The 14985-nt window shown below is 46.3% G+C and overlaps 1 protein-coding gene across 2 annotated transcripts; it reads right to left on the bottom strand.

The window, feature by feature from the left end:
• Positions 1–556: 556 nt before the first annotated feature.
• On the bottom strand, positions 557–13371 carry TBC1D25 (TBC1 domain family member 25). Of its 2 annotated transcripts, XM_052663114.1 has the most exons (7): positions 13133–13371; positions 11202–11311; positions 10039–10193; positions 2723–2850; positions 2390–2578; positions 1527–2147; positions 557–1145 (listed from the first exon to the last, which is right to left on the bottom strand). In XM_052663114.1, the coding sequence occupies exons 1-7, from the start codon at positions 13250–13252 to the stop codon at positions 786–788; spliced, it is 1683 nt and encodes a 560-aa protein (XP_052519074.1). In that variant the 5' UTR covers positions 13253–13371; the 3' UTR covers positions 557–785. The 2 variants fall into 2 exon arrangements, with proteins under 2 accessions (XP_052519074.1, XP_052519073.1); XM_052663113.1 differs by having other exon boundaries at positions 557–2147.
• Between the last annotated feature and the right edge of the window lie 1614 nt (positions 13372–14985).

Below are 14985 nucleotides of genomic sequence, written 5' to 3'. Positions count from 1 at the left end.
AGCTGGAAACCCAGTTTAGTGCTTAGAGCCCTAGGCATGGCAAGGCTGTCCCCAGAGCATGTGACAAGAATAGGAACCTTAGACCCCTGCCCAGGACCACTAGCATTCACGCATAAGACTTACAGGGAAGGGTCTGGATCTTAGAAATGGTGACATGTGCAATGCTAGAGGTAGCTCATCCAATGATTCTAAGTAGCCCATACTTCCCAGTCTCTGTAACGAATCTTGCCCTTTCTGAGTCAGGAACACTCTCTCCCATCCCTCACTCAGGGGACTGTCCTAAAAACATATATTTACAGACATCATCCAGACCCTTACAGGCAGACAGATGTACCACAAAATAGCTTCAGGCCTCCTCAAGAGGTGTTTGACCTGGGCTCACCTTCTAGAATTGATTTATCAGTATCCATTCTCCTGTCACCAGGGAAGTGGGAGCCACCCTTCACTTGAAATGGGCAGTGTTTCGGCTCCAGCAGGTAAAGAGGCCCTGGGGATTCCATTTACAACACAAACCAGGGAGAAGGCAGAGAAATACACAGACCACAGTGACTTTCATGTGTGCAAAGTACAGTTGTTAAAAACAAAACAAGAAAACAGAAAAGGAGGCCAGGGCCTCCATGGGGCACTGTCAAAGCAAAGCCCCATACTCTCGGACCTGGGGAGAGAGGGCTCTATGCTCCCACAGGTCTAGGGCTGGCAGGCAGGGATGTGGGGTCTCATGTGTAGGCCCTCTTGACAAAGAATGAAGATCTGATGGGGCTGATGGAGGGCTGAAGGGAGTCTGATCAAGATGGGGCTGTGGCCTCGGCTCCTTCCTCTGAGTCCCACATCTCTGACTGCAGGTAATCAGCGAAGAGAGCCTTGGCCCGGCGTAGGACGCGCCCCAGGTGGTGTTTTCGCACGAGGCGGTCAAAGTGCATGGCCAGCTCGTTGTAATCCAGCCCATTGCGCATGATGTGGTCTCGGTGCTCCAGCAGGATGGCGAGGCACAGGAAGAGCATGAATGGGTTCCCTCGGCCAAACTCCTGGGGTGGGGGCAGGCCCAGTGGGGGTGGGGGTGGCAAGGACTTCCCAGGGTCTTGTGGGGAGCCCACCTCTGGCATCAAGGGGGATCCAGCAGCCTGGTCACCAGCAGGAGAGGCGTCCTGGGTGGATGGTGGAGACGAGGAGGATGGGGAATCAGGGTGGGAAGAGGGGGAAAGCAGTGGGTCTGAGGAGTTCAGCAAGGGCTCAGAGAGAGACTTGGAACCGATGAGGGCAGCTGGGTAGGGCAGCTGGATCAGGGAGTCCCTCCTGGGGCCCATTCTATCCCTGAGTTGCTGGAGGTCATCCAGACTGGCTTGCCTCAGGAGACGCCCCCCGCCACCAGGCCCCTGGCTGCTGGTGGTCAAGTGGTCAACAGCATCTTCAAAGGCACCACCTCCTCCACCGGCAGGCCTAAGCATGTGTCTCTGCCGCATGGGCCGTCCCCGGTGGCTCCCGAAGCCCATGTCCACCACTAGGCTGGGGGGGCCCACGAGCTCTACCTCGTGCTCAGGAGGGTCGGGGGGTAGTGAGCTCCAGGTGACCTCCAGCATGCGCAGAGCGTCGTCAAAGGCAAACTCGCGCTTGAGCTCAAGCAGCAGCCAGCGGTAACAGAAAAAGAGGTCGTCAGCACCGGCTTCCTGCAGGTACTGGTAGAAGTCAGGGTCCGCGTGTCGCAGCAGCAGCTTGAGGTGAGCAAACTTGGTGGCCATGGCACGACCATCAGGGTGGAAGTTTGCAGCCAGGCGCTTCATGATGCCACAAAAGCAGACAAAGGCATGGCCCTCGTGGTCCATGACAGCAAGGATGGGCGAGGCCAGGTCACTCATGCCCTGGCAGTAGGACACCTGCGGGTGGGTAACGGCATAGGTGGTGAGCAGGTCGTGCAGAGCCCGCAAGTGTGGGCCATCCTCAGGCCCTGCGTAGTAGGGGTGGGCCCGGTCGGTGCGCAGCACATCCTTGAGGACTGTGCTGCGGATGAACTCCAGGTCCTCGGGGCTTGCTCGCTGGGCCCACTCGCTCTTGAGCTGCTCATACTCCCGGCTCTTGCGTTTCATGTAGTCCATCCGCTCTCGGCCGGTCAGCCCATCTGGGTATACATTCAGCAGGTACCGCCACACCACCTGGCCAGGGATGAAAGGGATGAGGCAGCGGGTCTACAGATGAGCTGCCATGCCCTTGTGTGTACCTATCACCACCCAGCCACCCTGGGCTCCTGCTCTCCTTTGGAAAAGGCTGCCTTCCTACTGCTGCATGCACTGGAGCACTTCCATACCATCCCGAGAGTGCGGCCCAGGGCATGCATCTCTTGAGCTATTCATGTGTGCCGGAGTGCTGGACCTAATGAATGATGGAAAAGGCTCACTTTTCGCAGGGAGGGCTCGACACCACCATGATAGATCCGCAGGCGCAATTCCTCGGGGCGGGAGAGCTGGCCCTCATGGTTCAGGTAGGTATGAAACTCCGCATCGCTCAGGGGCGGCTTGAAGGGCTTGACATCTTCCCCATATGACCAGCTCAGCACCTGCTGGACCTTAGACAAGGTGCGGCCCACCTGTGAAAGAAGGAGGGGTGGGGGGAGGCCACTGTTCAGCTGGGTAGGCCAGGGACAGGTGCCAACTGGCAGGCTCAGAATTGGGGGTGCCAGGGAGGCACTGCCCTCCAATAACAGCTGGGCCCTGGGGCTCCCTGAAAGCACCTGAGAGATGATGGACTGTGTGAAGGGCAGGGCAGCTGTTGTCAGTGATGACCGCTTCTCAGCCAGTAGCACATCGGAGCCAATGACATCCTTGGGGCTGATTATGTCCCAGTCTTCCAGCAGCGGGCCTGGGCACAGAGAATGACATGATATGAGAACCCCAGAGCTCAGGACTCGGTTCCTCTCCCTCTGAAGCCAGGCCACCCACAAGGCAATAAGCCACTCTACTCTCCCTTCCTCTGTCATTCTAATCACACAAAAAATAAAACCATGAATAATCTTCTGGTGGAAACAGTCTCACAGAATGGCTGGTAGACTCTAATAGTAATATTTTAACAATATAAAGCAATGTTTATTGAGAGCACTATGTGCCAGGGCTTAACATCAATATAAACAATAAGAATGCTAGACAACGCTTCCATAGGGCTGAGTGACAGGAAGTGTTGTGAGGTCTTTGCAAATGTCAACTCATTTACTATTCATACAGGTAAAAAATCTGCCTGCCAGTGCAAGAGATGCAAGAAAAGCAGGTTGGACCCCTGCATGGGGAAGATTCCCTGGAGAAGGAAATGGCAACCCACTCCAGTATTCTTCCTGGAGAATTCCATGGACAGAGGAACCGGGTAGACTACAGTCCATGGGATTGCAGAGATGGACACATCTGAAGCAACTGTGTATGAAGTACATACACGCATGCACTCTCTAAATTGAGCACTATTATTATAACCGAACTTTCTAAGAGGAAACAGGCACAGCCAGGATTAGTATTAATAGTTGCCTAAGGTCCCATAGCGAGTGGGTGAAAGAACTGAAATTTGAAAGTCAGGCCCAAAGCTCAAGAACCCAAACCCTGAATCTCACCTTCCCACTAGTCCTCCTTCCACAACTGGTATAGACTACCCATTATTCTCATCTTACAGACCATGACAAAAAGGTTGGAAAAATTAGTAAGTGGCCAAGGACATGGTAGGACTGGGATCTTTATCTCATTCATCTTACTCCAGGGGCCAGGTGAATTTTAGCAAAAGTATCTGTATCTGGAGCAGGTACATCATGCACATTACACAGAAGAGACAATGCTATGCTTAATTTTATCCAATTCTGGTCCTTGGTCTCTCCCTTCTCTCTCTTCTTTACTCCCCTTTGCATCCTTTCTGCCAACCTCAAATATCATGTGGCTTGAAGCAGCAATGGCCACTTGAGTAAGTTTGAGAGACTCAAGAGATGTCTACCCTGGCACCACAGAACTGCTAAGCTGACAACAGCAAAGACCAGTGGCTTTCCAACTCTATTATATGAAACAAATCAACTGGGATTTGTTCAAGCCACTGTCATTTGCAGGCAAATGCCATCCCTAAGCAACATTTCCATGAAGTCCACTATACTTTCTCCCACAGAGCTGAGGGGGAAGCAAACCCTGGGCCACAAGTCACTGCCTCTCCCTGGATGTCCCACTGGGCACTGCAAACCTAATGGGTCCACAAGGGGAGCCCGAGATCCATTTGAGACATGACCTGCTCCTCAAGTCTGAACAGTGTCTCTATCTCTTCAACTGCTTAAGCCCCAAACCTGACAGACATCTCTCAACTCCCAGGGCCTAATTGTTGCCAAGACCCATGGCTTGTGCATCCAGAACATACTTCAATTCCACTTCTTCTCTCAGCTCATACCATGCCTCTCATCCAACCAGTCCTTGCTTCCCCTCTGCCCCTCCTTCTCCACTCTCTCCCAACAGATGCCAGAATGGTCTTTCTAAAACATGAAAACACTTGAAATGAAGAAGATCACACTACTCACCAGGTAAAACGAAGAAGGTCACACCAATGGTCTGAAAGACCAAAGAGAAAAACCCTTTTCAAGGCACAGAGCTAAAGCTTAATGATGAGAGGAAAGCAGAGAGACCTGGAGGAAGAGTCCAGGAAACCTGAGAGGCAAAAAGTAGGACATGCAGGAGGAGAAAAGAGGTCAGGCAGAGACAATTACCAAGATATGAAGGAAAGTGTCCCTGAGATGAAGAAGTGGATTGGCAAGTCTCAGATAGGATCAATCAATGAATAGCATAGACCATGGGCCTCTCCTAACTCTTATTAATCTGCTAGCGAAATGCCCACATTCTAAGAATGAAGACAAACTCTTGCCAGCTTCCAAAGGTAAAGAACAGACTGCTTACAACTGGAAGAAGGTCAGACTGCCAAAGGGCTTCTGTTCCACAACTCCTAAAGCAAGATAGTGACTTTCAGTATCCACGGAGCACTGACATGACAGGCCTGAGATCCAAGGGCCCCCATCCAGCCACATCAGTACATATCCACCACAACCAAAGAAAGAAGTTTCTGATTATTAGCATATATGTAACCCATGCACTAAAGAGGAATTAAAGAGCCTCTAGATGAAGGTGAAAGAGGAGAGTGAAAAAGCTGGCTTAAAATTCAACATTCAAAAAACTAAGATCATGGCATCTGGTCCCATCACCTCATGACAAATAGATGGGGAAACAATGGAAACAGTGACAGACTTTTATTTTCTTGGGGTCCAAAATCACTACAGATGGTGACTGCAGCCACAAAATTAAAAGATGCTTGCTCCTTGGAAGAAAAGTTATGATAAACCTAGAATCACTTTGTTGACAAAGGACTGCTGTATAATCAAAGCTATGGTTTTCTCAGTAGTCATGTACAGATGTGAGAGTTGGACCATAAAGAAGGCTGAGTGCCAAAGAATTGCTGCTTTTGAACTCTGGTGCTGGAGAAGACGCGCGAGTCCCTCGGACAACAAGGAGATCAAACCAGTCAATCCTAAAGGAAATCAACCCTGAATATTCAGTGGAAGGACTGACACTGAAGCTGAAGCTCTAATACTTTAGCTACCTGATGCAAAGAGCTGACTCACTTGAAAAGAGCCTGACTGAGGGCAGGAGGAGAAGGAGGTGACAGAGGATGAGATGGCTGGATGGCATCACTGACTCAATGGACTGAATTTGAGCAAACTCTGGGAGATAGCGAAGGTCAGGGAAGCCTGACATGCTGCAGTCCACGGGGTCGCAGAGTCAGACACGACTGAGCAACTGAACAACAGCAACCCATGCATCTTACTGGAGGGGAACAAAGAAGTTCTCTAAGAAATGACTACTGAATGACTATAAGAGCTCAAGGTGGGTGGAGGAAGGCAAAAGGGAAGGTACATGGTGACAAGCCACGAGTTTTTAATATTAATATATAGTTAGACATAAAATGACAAAGAGATTGTCATTGGGAGTATAATATTGTTCGTTAGAATTCCTGAAACGTTAAGTGACTAACTCTAAAGAAAGATAATGACAGCCTGGAATTGATAAAGAAAAAAAACAATACTGCCTAAACAAAGCCCAAAAGTTAAGGGTTAGGGACCAGAAGAATGAGGATGAAAAGTGTTCCAAAGCTTCCATTTCAAAGGCTAGGGTGGGTGGTGGTAGGGGAGACCGGAGGGGAAAAGTGGTCAAAAGATTTCACTGTCAGTGGTGTAAAACAGCATAAATCCAGCTATGGAGTTTTTGTGAGAAACACAATAAAACTAGGTGACAAAGAAAGGTTAAAAATTTAAGAAATCTGAAGGTATACCTGGCAAACACGAGAGCAAGAGCAGCTATGTGAATGTCAGAAAAAGCACTGCTCAAGACCAAAACATGACAAGAAAGAGAGACATTCTATGTTGATTTTTTAAAAAGAAAGAAAGAACCCATTAATCAAATGGGCAAAGGATTTCCACAAGCACAAACTCATCTAGTGGCAACACTGGATCTGAACTGAATGAGACTATATCTAGTCTTTACGTAACCCACTAAGTATGACTATACACACATTTCCCTGAAGAAACATTCAAGTTCATTGTAGGGTGCTGTCTCAGGCCCTTACACAATTCACAATATGTGCTATGTACTACACTTCCTTATGATAAAATTGTCAAATCTCCCAAATGCTAAATTATATATTCTGCCAACCAGAAATAGGTTTTTTTCTGAAACTGGGTAAAATTATTTTAACGTTTGTATGAAAGAATTCACATTTAAGAATAGTTAACAAAAAGAAGAGCCCCCCCCCCCAGAAAAAATTGTGGGAGGAATGCAACGCTTGCCTTGGTAGAATTCAATATAGAAAGCCCAGAAATAAATCCAAGTACATATACTCTGTTCTGGGAAGATTTCACATGTCACAGGGCAACTAAGCCTGTGGGCCACAACTACTGAGTCTGGGCACTACAATGAAAGATCCTCTATGATGCAACCAAGACCTGATGCAGCCAAATAAATAAAAATGTTTTAAAAAACCTAGGTCCACTAATCACAATGTTGACTGAGTAGAGACTTATATGTAAAAGAGAAAATAATAAGTGTGTTAGAAGAAAATATAGGAGAATATTTGTATAAAATAGAAGAATATTTGTATAAGCATATAGATGGGGAAGATGTTCTAAAGAGGAGAAATTCAGAAATCATACAGAAAAAGACAGATATATGTACAAGACTGCATACAAACATTAGTTTTTGATAGGACCAAAAGAGCACCACAAACAAGGCCACAAAACAAAAAGATAAGCTTGGAAAAAAGTATCTGCAATACATATGACAGAAAGGGAATTCACATCATGAATGCACAGATTGATTCCATCTGGGCTTGGCAATCTTCCAACTGAAGAGGTGACAGAAACTGAGTTCTTCCCAGAAAGAGGGACTGGGCCATCTAAGTGATCACAACATGCCTGTTGCTTTCACATTCATGAACACAATCCCAAGAATTCCATTAATAATATTTATAACAGTTCCATCAATTGGACACTTACCTATTAATGTATAGTATGATTTATGTTAAACACATACCATTTGTGTACATATACAAATACAAATATACTTACATCTCTCTATATGTGGACTAATTTGTGCGTATCTGTGTGTGTGAATAAAGGACCTGTAAGATTACACATCAAACTGACCAAAATAATTCCTGCAGGGCAAAAAGATAGGTCTGTATTGCATGCTAAGTTGCTTCAGTCATGTCTTTGTGACCTGATGGACCATAGCCCACCAGGCTCCTCTGTCCATGGGATTCTCCAGGCAAGAATACTGGACTGGGTTGCCATGCCCTCCTCCAGGGGATCTTCCCAACCCAGGGATCAAACTCATGCCTCTTATGTCTCCTGCATTGGCAGAGGTTCTTTACCACTAGTGCCACCTGTGAAGCCTAAGGTAGGGGATCAAGATTAGGCACAGTGATTCCAAGAGAGACCTCAACATTACTTCTAATACGGAGAATGTATTTACTGGATAATTAAAGATTAGTTTCATTAGGGAATTCCCTGGCAGTTCAGTGGTTAGGACTCCAAGATTTCACTGCTGAGGCCTGGGTTCAATCCCTGGTCAGGGAACTAACATCCAGCAAACTGTGTGGTATGGAAAAAAAACAAACAAACAACTCCAATCAAATTCCCATCAGTACCTTAATGAAATGATAATCTAATTCTATTAAATGAAAAGAACAGTAAGTGCACAAGAATATTCAGGAATAATTTTAAAAAGGAAAACATATCATAAAACTATGTGATTAAAACAACATGGAACTGGCTTAGGATTTAACAAAAGAGATCAATGTAAGAGAATCAGAATTTGGAAACAAACTCGTGTATTTGCAGGAGTTTTGGAAATAAGACAATGGTAGAAATAGAATGGAAATAACTGGAAAGTTGATTCTCTTTATAAAGGTAACTTTTAAATGTCCCTTTGCCTAACTACTAAAAGAGTAGTGTCTGTCTGTGTAATTTGCATTCCTCTCAGTTTGTGTATAGTTGGGGTTTTCTTCACATGTTTATTGCAGAGCAGATTTTATTTCTTTACTGAAATAGTGCTACTGTGTCTATTTTCTAGGTAAGGAAATGGAGGCTGGGGGAATCAGCTAAGTGACTGACACAGAGTAGCACACAGGGCTGCTTGTGCAGAGGTTCCTGTGTCTCTGGCTACCAGCCTTCTTCCATTTGTCTCTCTGCCTGGCTCAGTCACTGTCTTTCCCTTTGACTCGTTTCTCTCTCTGATTCTTTTTCTCTAATGTCTTTTTTAAAATAAGCCCCACATTTTATAGTCGAATGTTTAAGAGCAAAGACTCTTGAAGCCAGTTCAGCCACCACCTGTATTCAAATCACACTCCTCCACTGTCTCTGTGACACGGACAGGTCCTGTCCCCTCTCTGAGCCTCAGTTTCCTCATCTGTAACATGGGGATAATGGTCATCCCTACTCTGTAGGATTGTTTTGACAATCCAGTGAATAAATATTGTGTGTGTAGAATGGCCTCAAGTGTTCAACACATGTTAGCTATTTATGTTATTATGACATCAATAAAATGCCTATTCAGGTATCTCAAATAGGCACTGTGAATTTCCTGAGACTGGAAACCATGTCTTCCACTCCACAACTTTTTACTTAAAAAAACTTCAAATCTATGACAAAGTTAAAAAGATGAATACATTGACCATCCATACATCTTTCATCTACTCCCCTAACTGTTCACATTTTTTGCCACACTTGCTTCATCTCATTCTCTCCATATATATACTTACATTTATTATTTTGCCAAGTTATTTGCAGATATCATAACACCTTACCCCTCAATACTTGTGTTTTTCCTAAGAACAAGGATATTTTCCTTCAATAACCATGATACCGTAACCATTCTCTGGAAATTTAACACTGACACTATTATTATCTAATGTATGCTTCATAATCAAATTTTCAGGACCATGTCTTAATTTATCTGTGGGCTCCCTGGGACCAGTACAGGCAAAACTAGGGGAACAAATACGAGAAGACTGAAAGTGGCTGAGAGATCAAAGGAACAAATCAATGAAAGTGAGTACAGGATGAATGAATGAATAAATACAATTACATGACTATAATCAGCACTATTATATTTATAATATTATTATAACTGAAATATATAATACTATAGCTCTATTATTATACTGCATTCTATAATTATCACTAGATTATATGCTATAATAAATATGATAATTATTGTCATTAGAGCTAATACTTTTTGAGCATTCACTATGCAGCCATGCACCTTTTCAGGCACTTTTACATGAATTTCCCTGTTTAATCTTCATGATGGCCCTAAGATACCATTATCTCTACTTTATAGATAAAGAAATTGAGGGCCAGTGGCCAAGCTAGGATTTGGACCTAGGATTCCTTGCTCCTTAGTCCACTGTGAAAGAGTGTTGTGAGGAGTAGAGTCATCCTATGGGGAAATGGGGGTATCACAGGGCAGTGCCCCCAGAGCACTGGGTACTCACTGTCCTCAGTAGGCCGGATATCTACACGCAGATGCAGGTAAGGTTTGGAGGCAGTGGCGAAGGCCGTGCTGAGGTCCCAGTCAGACAAGAGTGAGAGGTAAGCTTCCTGGCCCATCCGATCTCGGCCCAGGTAGCTGATACCAAAGTTCTTCTTCCTGGACAGAGGAAACACTGCAGCTTTCAGGGGCCCTGTGCCTGGGAAGCCTCAGGGACCATTTCCAAAAGAAGCCTGGGAAGCTTGTTTCACAAACACAGAAACAGATTCACATCTGCTTGTATCTGGAGAACACACTGAAAACTGGTACTGGGGTCTCCTCTAGGGAGGGTAACTGAGTAGTTGAGGGATGGAAGTGGGAAGCAAGCAGCCTTGTGCATAAAAAATAAAGTAAGCTGTATGGTTGCTATTTTTCACAACAGAAAATGTTTATGTAAAAAAGTCAAATAACAACTAAGAACTTGTTCTTTAGATACACCAGAGCAACTCTATGCAAAGCATGTTGTGTGATAACTACTGTCACCATGAACATGTTTAGTCACTCAGTTGTGTTCAACTCTTTGTGACCCCATGGACTGTAGCCTGCCAGGCTCCTCTGTCCATAGAATTTTCCAGGCAAGAATACTGGAGTGGGTTGCCATTTCCTTCTCCAGGGGAATCTTTCCAACCCAGGAATCAAACCTTCATCTCCTGTGTCCCCTGCATTGCAGGTGGATTCTTTACCTGTTGAGCCATCGCCAGAACCGACTGTCACCATGGAAACCCCCCCAAATACCCATCATTTTTGTACCCTTTGAGTCTGTTACCATGTGCATATATTCCTCCAAAATAACAATGATACCAAAATAACCATCACATTTACCCCCACGAGACACTATTTTTCATCTATCAGGTTGGCAAATTTTCTAATGTTTTTTAGTAACCAGTGTTTGTGAGGGTGTGAGGAAAACAGAAACTTTATGGGCTGCTGCTGAGATGGTAAATTGGTAACACCTACCTGAACATTTTGGAAACATCTGTTGAAACTTAATTTGTTTATTATGGGACTATTTATATTAATAATGACAAAACAAACAACCTTCCCTACCAAACAACAGCAATAAAAATGCCAAACAACTGCTGTCAAGGTGGGTGGCCCACTGGTTTTGCCCCACACCCCATTACTCACCCATTCAAGTCAAAGGCTCGGATGAGGATGTGTTGTAACACATCAAGTGAAGTGATCTGGGGGTCCACAGCAAAAGAGCGAAACTCAAGTGGCAAGAAGCTCTCACATTTCTGTGGAGAGAAGACATGGGGTAGGCCATCAGGGGTCACATCACCACAATTACATGGATGATATGGCAGAAAGTAAGGGTAGAGATGTGGCAGGGGCCAGATCAAGGCGGGAGTTCTGGGCCATGGAGAGAACTGGGGTTTGTGCTCTGAGTGAGGGGGGGAGGCTTGGGAGAGTTCTGAGTAGAGGAGGGATGTGGTCTGATTCAGGATTTAACAGGATCTGGCTGCTCTATGAACAGTCCATGGGGGACAAAGGAGAAAGCAGTGGTCCAGTGAGGAGGAGGCTACTGCAATAGTCCAGGCACCCAATCCTTCTACATCCCCTCAAGGATGGTTGCCAAGATCACCATGTTCAATCTTTTGTTGTTCAGTCAGTTGTGTCCGACTCTTTGTGACCCCATGGACTGCAGCACGCCAGGCTAACTCACGTCCATTGAGTTCGTGATGCCATCCAACCACCTCATCCTCAGACGCCCCCTTCTTCTCCTGCCCTCAATCTCCCCCAGCATCAAGGTCTTTTCCAATGAGCCTTGAGAACCCCATGAACAGTATGAAAAGGCAAAAAGACATGTCCAGCTTGGCCCTTATTAAACCAGTCCTCCACGCTGCAACCAATCTAGCATGTCTGTCTACAAAACTCTCTTGCTTAAATCTCTTTGAAAGGAACCCCAGGATTCCCAACAGGAGCTTTTTTGAATTTTACACTCTGGTACTACCAAACTCCCAGAAGTTACTCTGAACACATTTTGGCTCCAGGCCTGTGCTTGTGGAGATCCCCCAGTCCTAGGATGGAGGAAGGTGGAGTGGAAGGTCCTTCCCACTCTTTAACTGGCTCACTCACAGCTTAAGCATCTTTTCTTTGAACACCCAAACCTCTACCTTTGAGCTTGCTCTATTGCACTGAAGTGATGTTTACTTCTCTCAAGAATCTAACCTCTTCTTCTCACCACCAGTGCCACCGCCCTAGTCTGAGCCACTATCACTGCTTGCTGGAACTACTGCCACAGCTTTCTTACTCTAGAATACATGCCAAAGGCCCTTCACAATCTGCCCCTCTCTTACCTCTCCTATCCACCCCCTACCACTCTTCCCCTCACTCTCTGGGCTCCAGCAATATGGAAACCTAAGGGAACATGTCAAACTCATCCCCACCTCCCAGCTTTTCTCTCGGTCTAAAACACTCTCCTTGCTGTTCTCTCGGTCTAAAACACTCTTCCCCCCTGATATGCACATTGGTGACTCCTTTTTATTTGGGTCTCTGTTCCTTCAATACCTTTCTGGGTATTTCCCTGGACGACCTTGGCTAAAGTAACTCCCTAGTTCGGAATCTTTTTTGTTATCTCCCCATGACATTCACCAGTGTCTGAAGCATTTCCCTTATTTAGCCGTTTGTCTCCCCGACAAGTGTGTCTGCTCATCCAGGGTGGGGATTTGCACAAAAGTGCACTCTCAACACAATGGTAAACTGATGTCAGCGCCTCCTTTTCAGACAGCAACAACCTCCCTCATTTCTCAGGGCTCCACTCCATTAAGGCCCCTCCTCCAACCCTATAGCCCCTCCTCTCTACCCACAATCTCCTCCTATCCATTCCAGAGGGCCCTACCCTTCTATTTGCAATCCCCACGCCCCACCCTCTGCCCCCGCATTCCCAGGTCCAGCCTTCCCCCAGCCCCCACCCAAGCCACCAATATTCTGCTCTCTAGCCTCTCCCCTCACGTAACACCCCAATTCTCAAGTCCCGCCCTCCATCCTAGGACAGCCACCACCTTCCCCTCTCCCGGGAGCTCTGGGCGGGCTGAACGACGGGCCACCAGCCTCACCTTGACTCGGACCCGCACCACCTCTCGCTCCTCCTCCTCAGCTGCCGCCGCCTGGGCCCCCCCACCAGGCGAGGGCGCTCCGGAGCCAGCCAAGTCCGATGACCCAGAGGCCGTCGCCATCCTGCTGCCACCCACCTCAGGGTGACAGCTGACCGTTGCCCCCTACCCTTGTGCGCACGCCAGAATGCGGGCGCCCGCGGCCCCACCTTGTGCCCTGGCGCAGGCGCAGAGGGCGCCACGCGACCCTACCCACCCCGCGCTTGGCACAAGGAGGAGGTCACCTCTGCGCTTGCGCAGAGTGTGCTGTTGCCAAGAGCCCCGCCCCCTAAAGCCGGGCATTTTGCCTCACTTTAGCCAGTGTGCAGGCGCCTACTGAGGCCCCGCCTTCCTCGTCCTTGATTTGGTCACTTTGCTTCCGGATTCGCCTAGGTGGGTGTTAACGCGGCGACCTATTGGGGCGAGAAAAGTGGGCGGGGAAAGGACGCTGCTGCGCGATAACGTCAAGGCCCCACGTCCTGCCTCCCGTCAGCTTCGAGTCTCTGCTTAGAGATGACGTCATTTATTTAAAATCATTTCAAATGAATCTGCTGAATGAAAGAATAATCCTTTTCCCACAATCTTTTAAAAAATAGCTTACATGTTATGAAAATTCACGGACCTGTACATTTAGTTTTTGCAGTTTTGCCTGCATGTTATACTTCAATAAATAATTTACCCATAAAATCCATTTGTATGCTCTGTGGACAAGTTTGCCTCTGTTTTTATTGAATCTTTACAACACGTTGAAGTCAGTCCTGTTATTAAACGGTGTGTGCCCATCAAATATCAGCTGAATACTGGACATATTTTAGACTCTTTTGAGAAAGTTTATGTGCCACGAAATGCAAAAAGCCATTCTCACTTTACAACGTCTCTATGGTTTGGACAAAATACATGCTGCCCTTAAAAATGTAATTTCTAACCAAGGAGTCCTGTAAGGTACCTGGACTTCAGCTATTGCAGTATTGTACGGATGTTACCCTTAATGTTACCTTTTTAGAGAAGTCTCCTTTTCTAAAACACTTCTTGTGGCACTGCCAGGTTTTCTGATAGAAACAAGGAGTTTGAAAGTCGCTTTTCCTTAAAATTATCATAGAGTGGAATGAGCAAAACATTAGCCTAGAACTTGGAATTTATCCTGAGGGCCCTGGAGCACAGGCTTATGATGTGTTCAGATGCCCCTGTCTTGGTTGTGGAGAAACCTCTGGAAGGAAATATACTGGAAGCAAGGAGAGCAAAAAGGAGGTCCTTGCCATACTGCAGGGGAGAATTTTCTCTTTCATTTGTTCATTCTTCCATTCAACAAAGTGTATACCAGATAGTTTAAATATATTAATTCATCTAATCTGCATAAAAATCCTGAGGTAGGTACTATCATTATCAGCATTTTACATATGAAAGCACTGAATGAAGGTCATGGGAAAACATGCTCGAGGTCAAAGGGATAGTAAATGGCACAGAGAGAAGGGAGTGCAATGGATAGAAGGTGGGGCTGTGCCTGCTGTACTTGAGGGAGAGTAAGGGCACCATCATGCCTTAAGTAAACAATGAGGTAAGTGATGGATCTGAGGTGAGAACTTAATGCATGGCTTTGGGTTAACAGTGAGGCATTTCTCAAAAAGTGACACTGTAGGCTCAAGCAGTAAACTGAAGTCCTGCTCTGCACAGGTCACCTGGAGCCCATCTACAGGTATCTGCAGTTTAATTATTCATGGTCATCTCCACAAAATTCCTCAAGTACCCATTTGTTTTATGACTGAAGGTCTATGAGGTTAAAGACACAGACTGCTGGATGAGCAATAGGGGTCTGTAGG

The sequence above is a fragment of the Budorcas taxicolor genome, chromosome X, assembly GCF_023091745.1.
Source record: "Budorcas taxicolor isolate Tak-1 chromosome X, Takin1.1, whole genome shotgun sequence".
NCBI classification, from domain to species: Eukaryota; Metazoa; Chordata; class Mammalia; order Artiodactyla; family Bovidae; genus Budorcas; species Budorcas taxicolor.
The sequence above is the reverse complement of the archived record's forward strand: the minus strand, read 5'-3'. Positions and strand labels throughout refer to the sequence as shown.

What these genes read in the sequence shown, in the direction of transcription:
- TBC1D25 (XM_052663113.1), bottom strand. Translation starts at nt 13,252, where the DNA reads ATGGCGACGGCCTCTGGGTCATCGGACTTGGCTGGCTCCGGAGCGCCC. An exon ending in TGGTGCGGGTCCGAGTCAAG is followed by an intron (nt 11,312 to 13,132) that starts GTGAGGCTGGTG and finishes TTCTCTCCACAG; the next exon opens with AAATGTGAGAGCTTCTTGCC. An exon ending in TATCCGGCCTACTGAGGACA is followed by an intron (nt 2,851 to 10,038) that starts GTGAGTACCCAG and finishes CTCTGTGCCCAG; the next exon opens with GCCCGCTGCTGGAAGACTGG.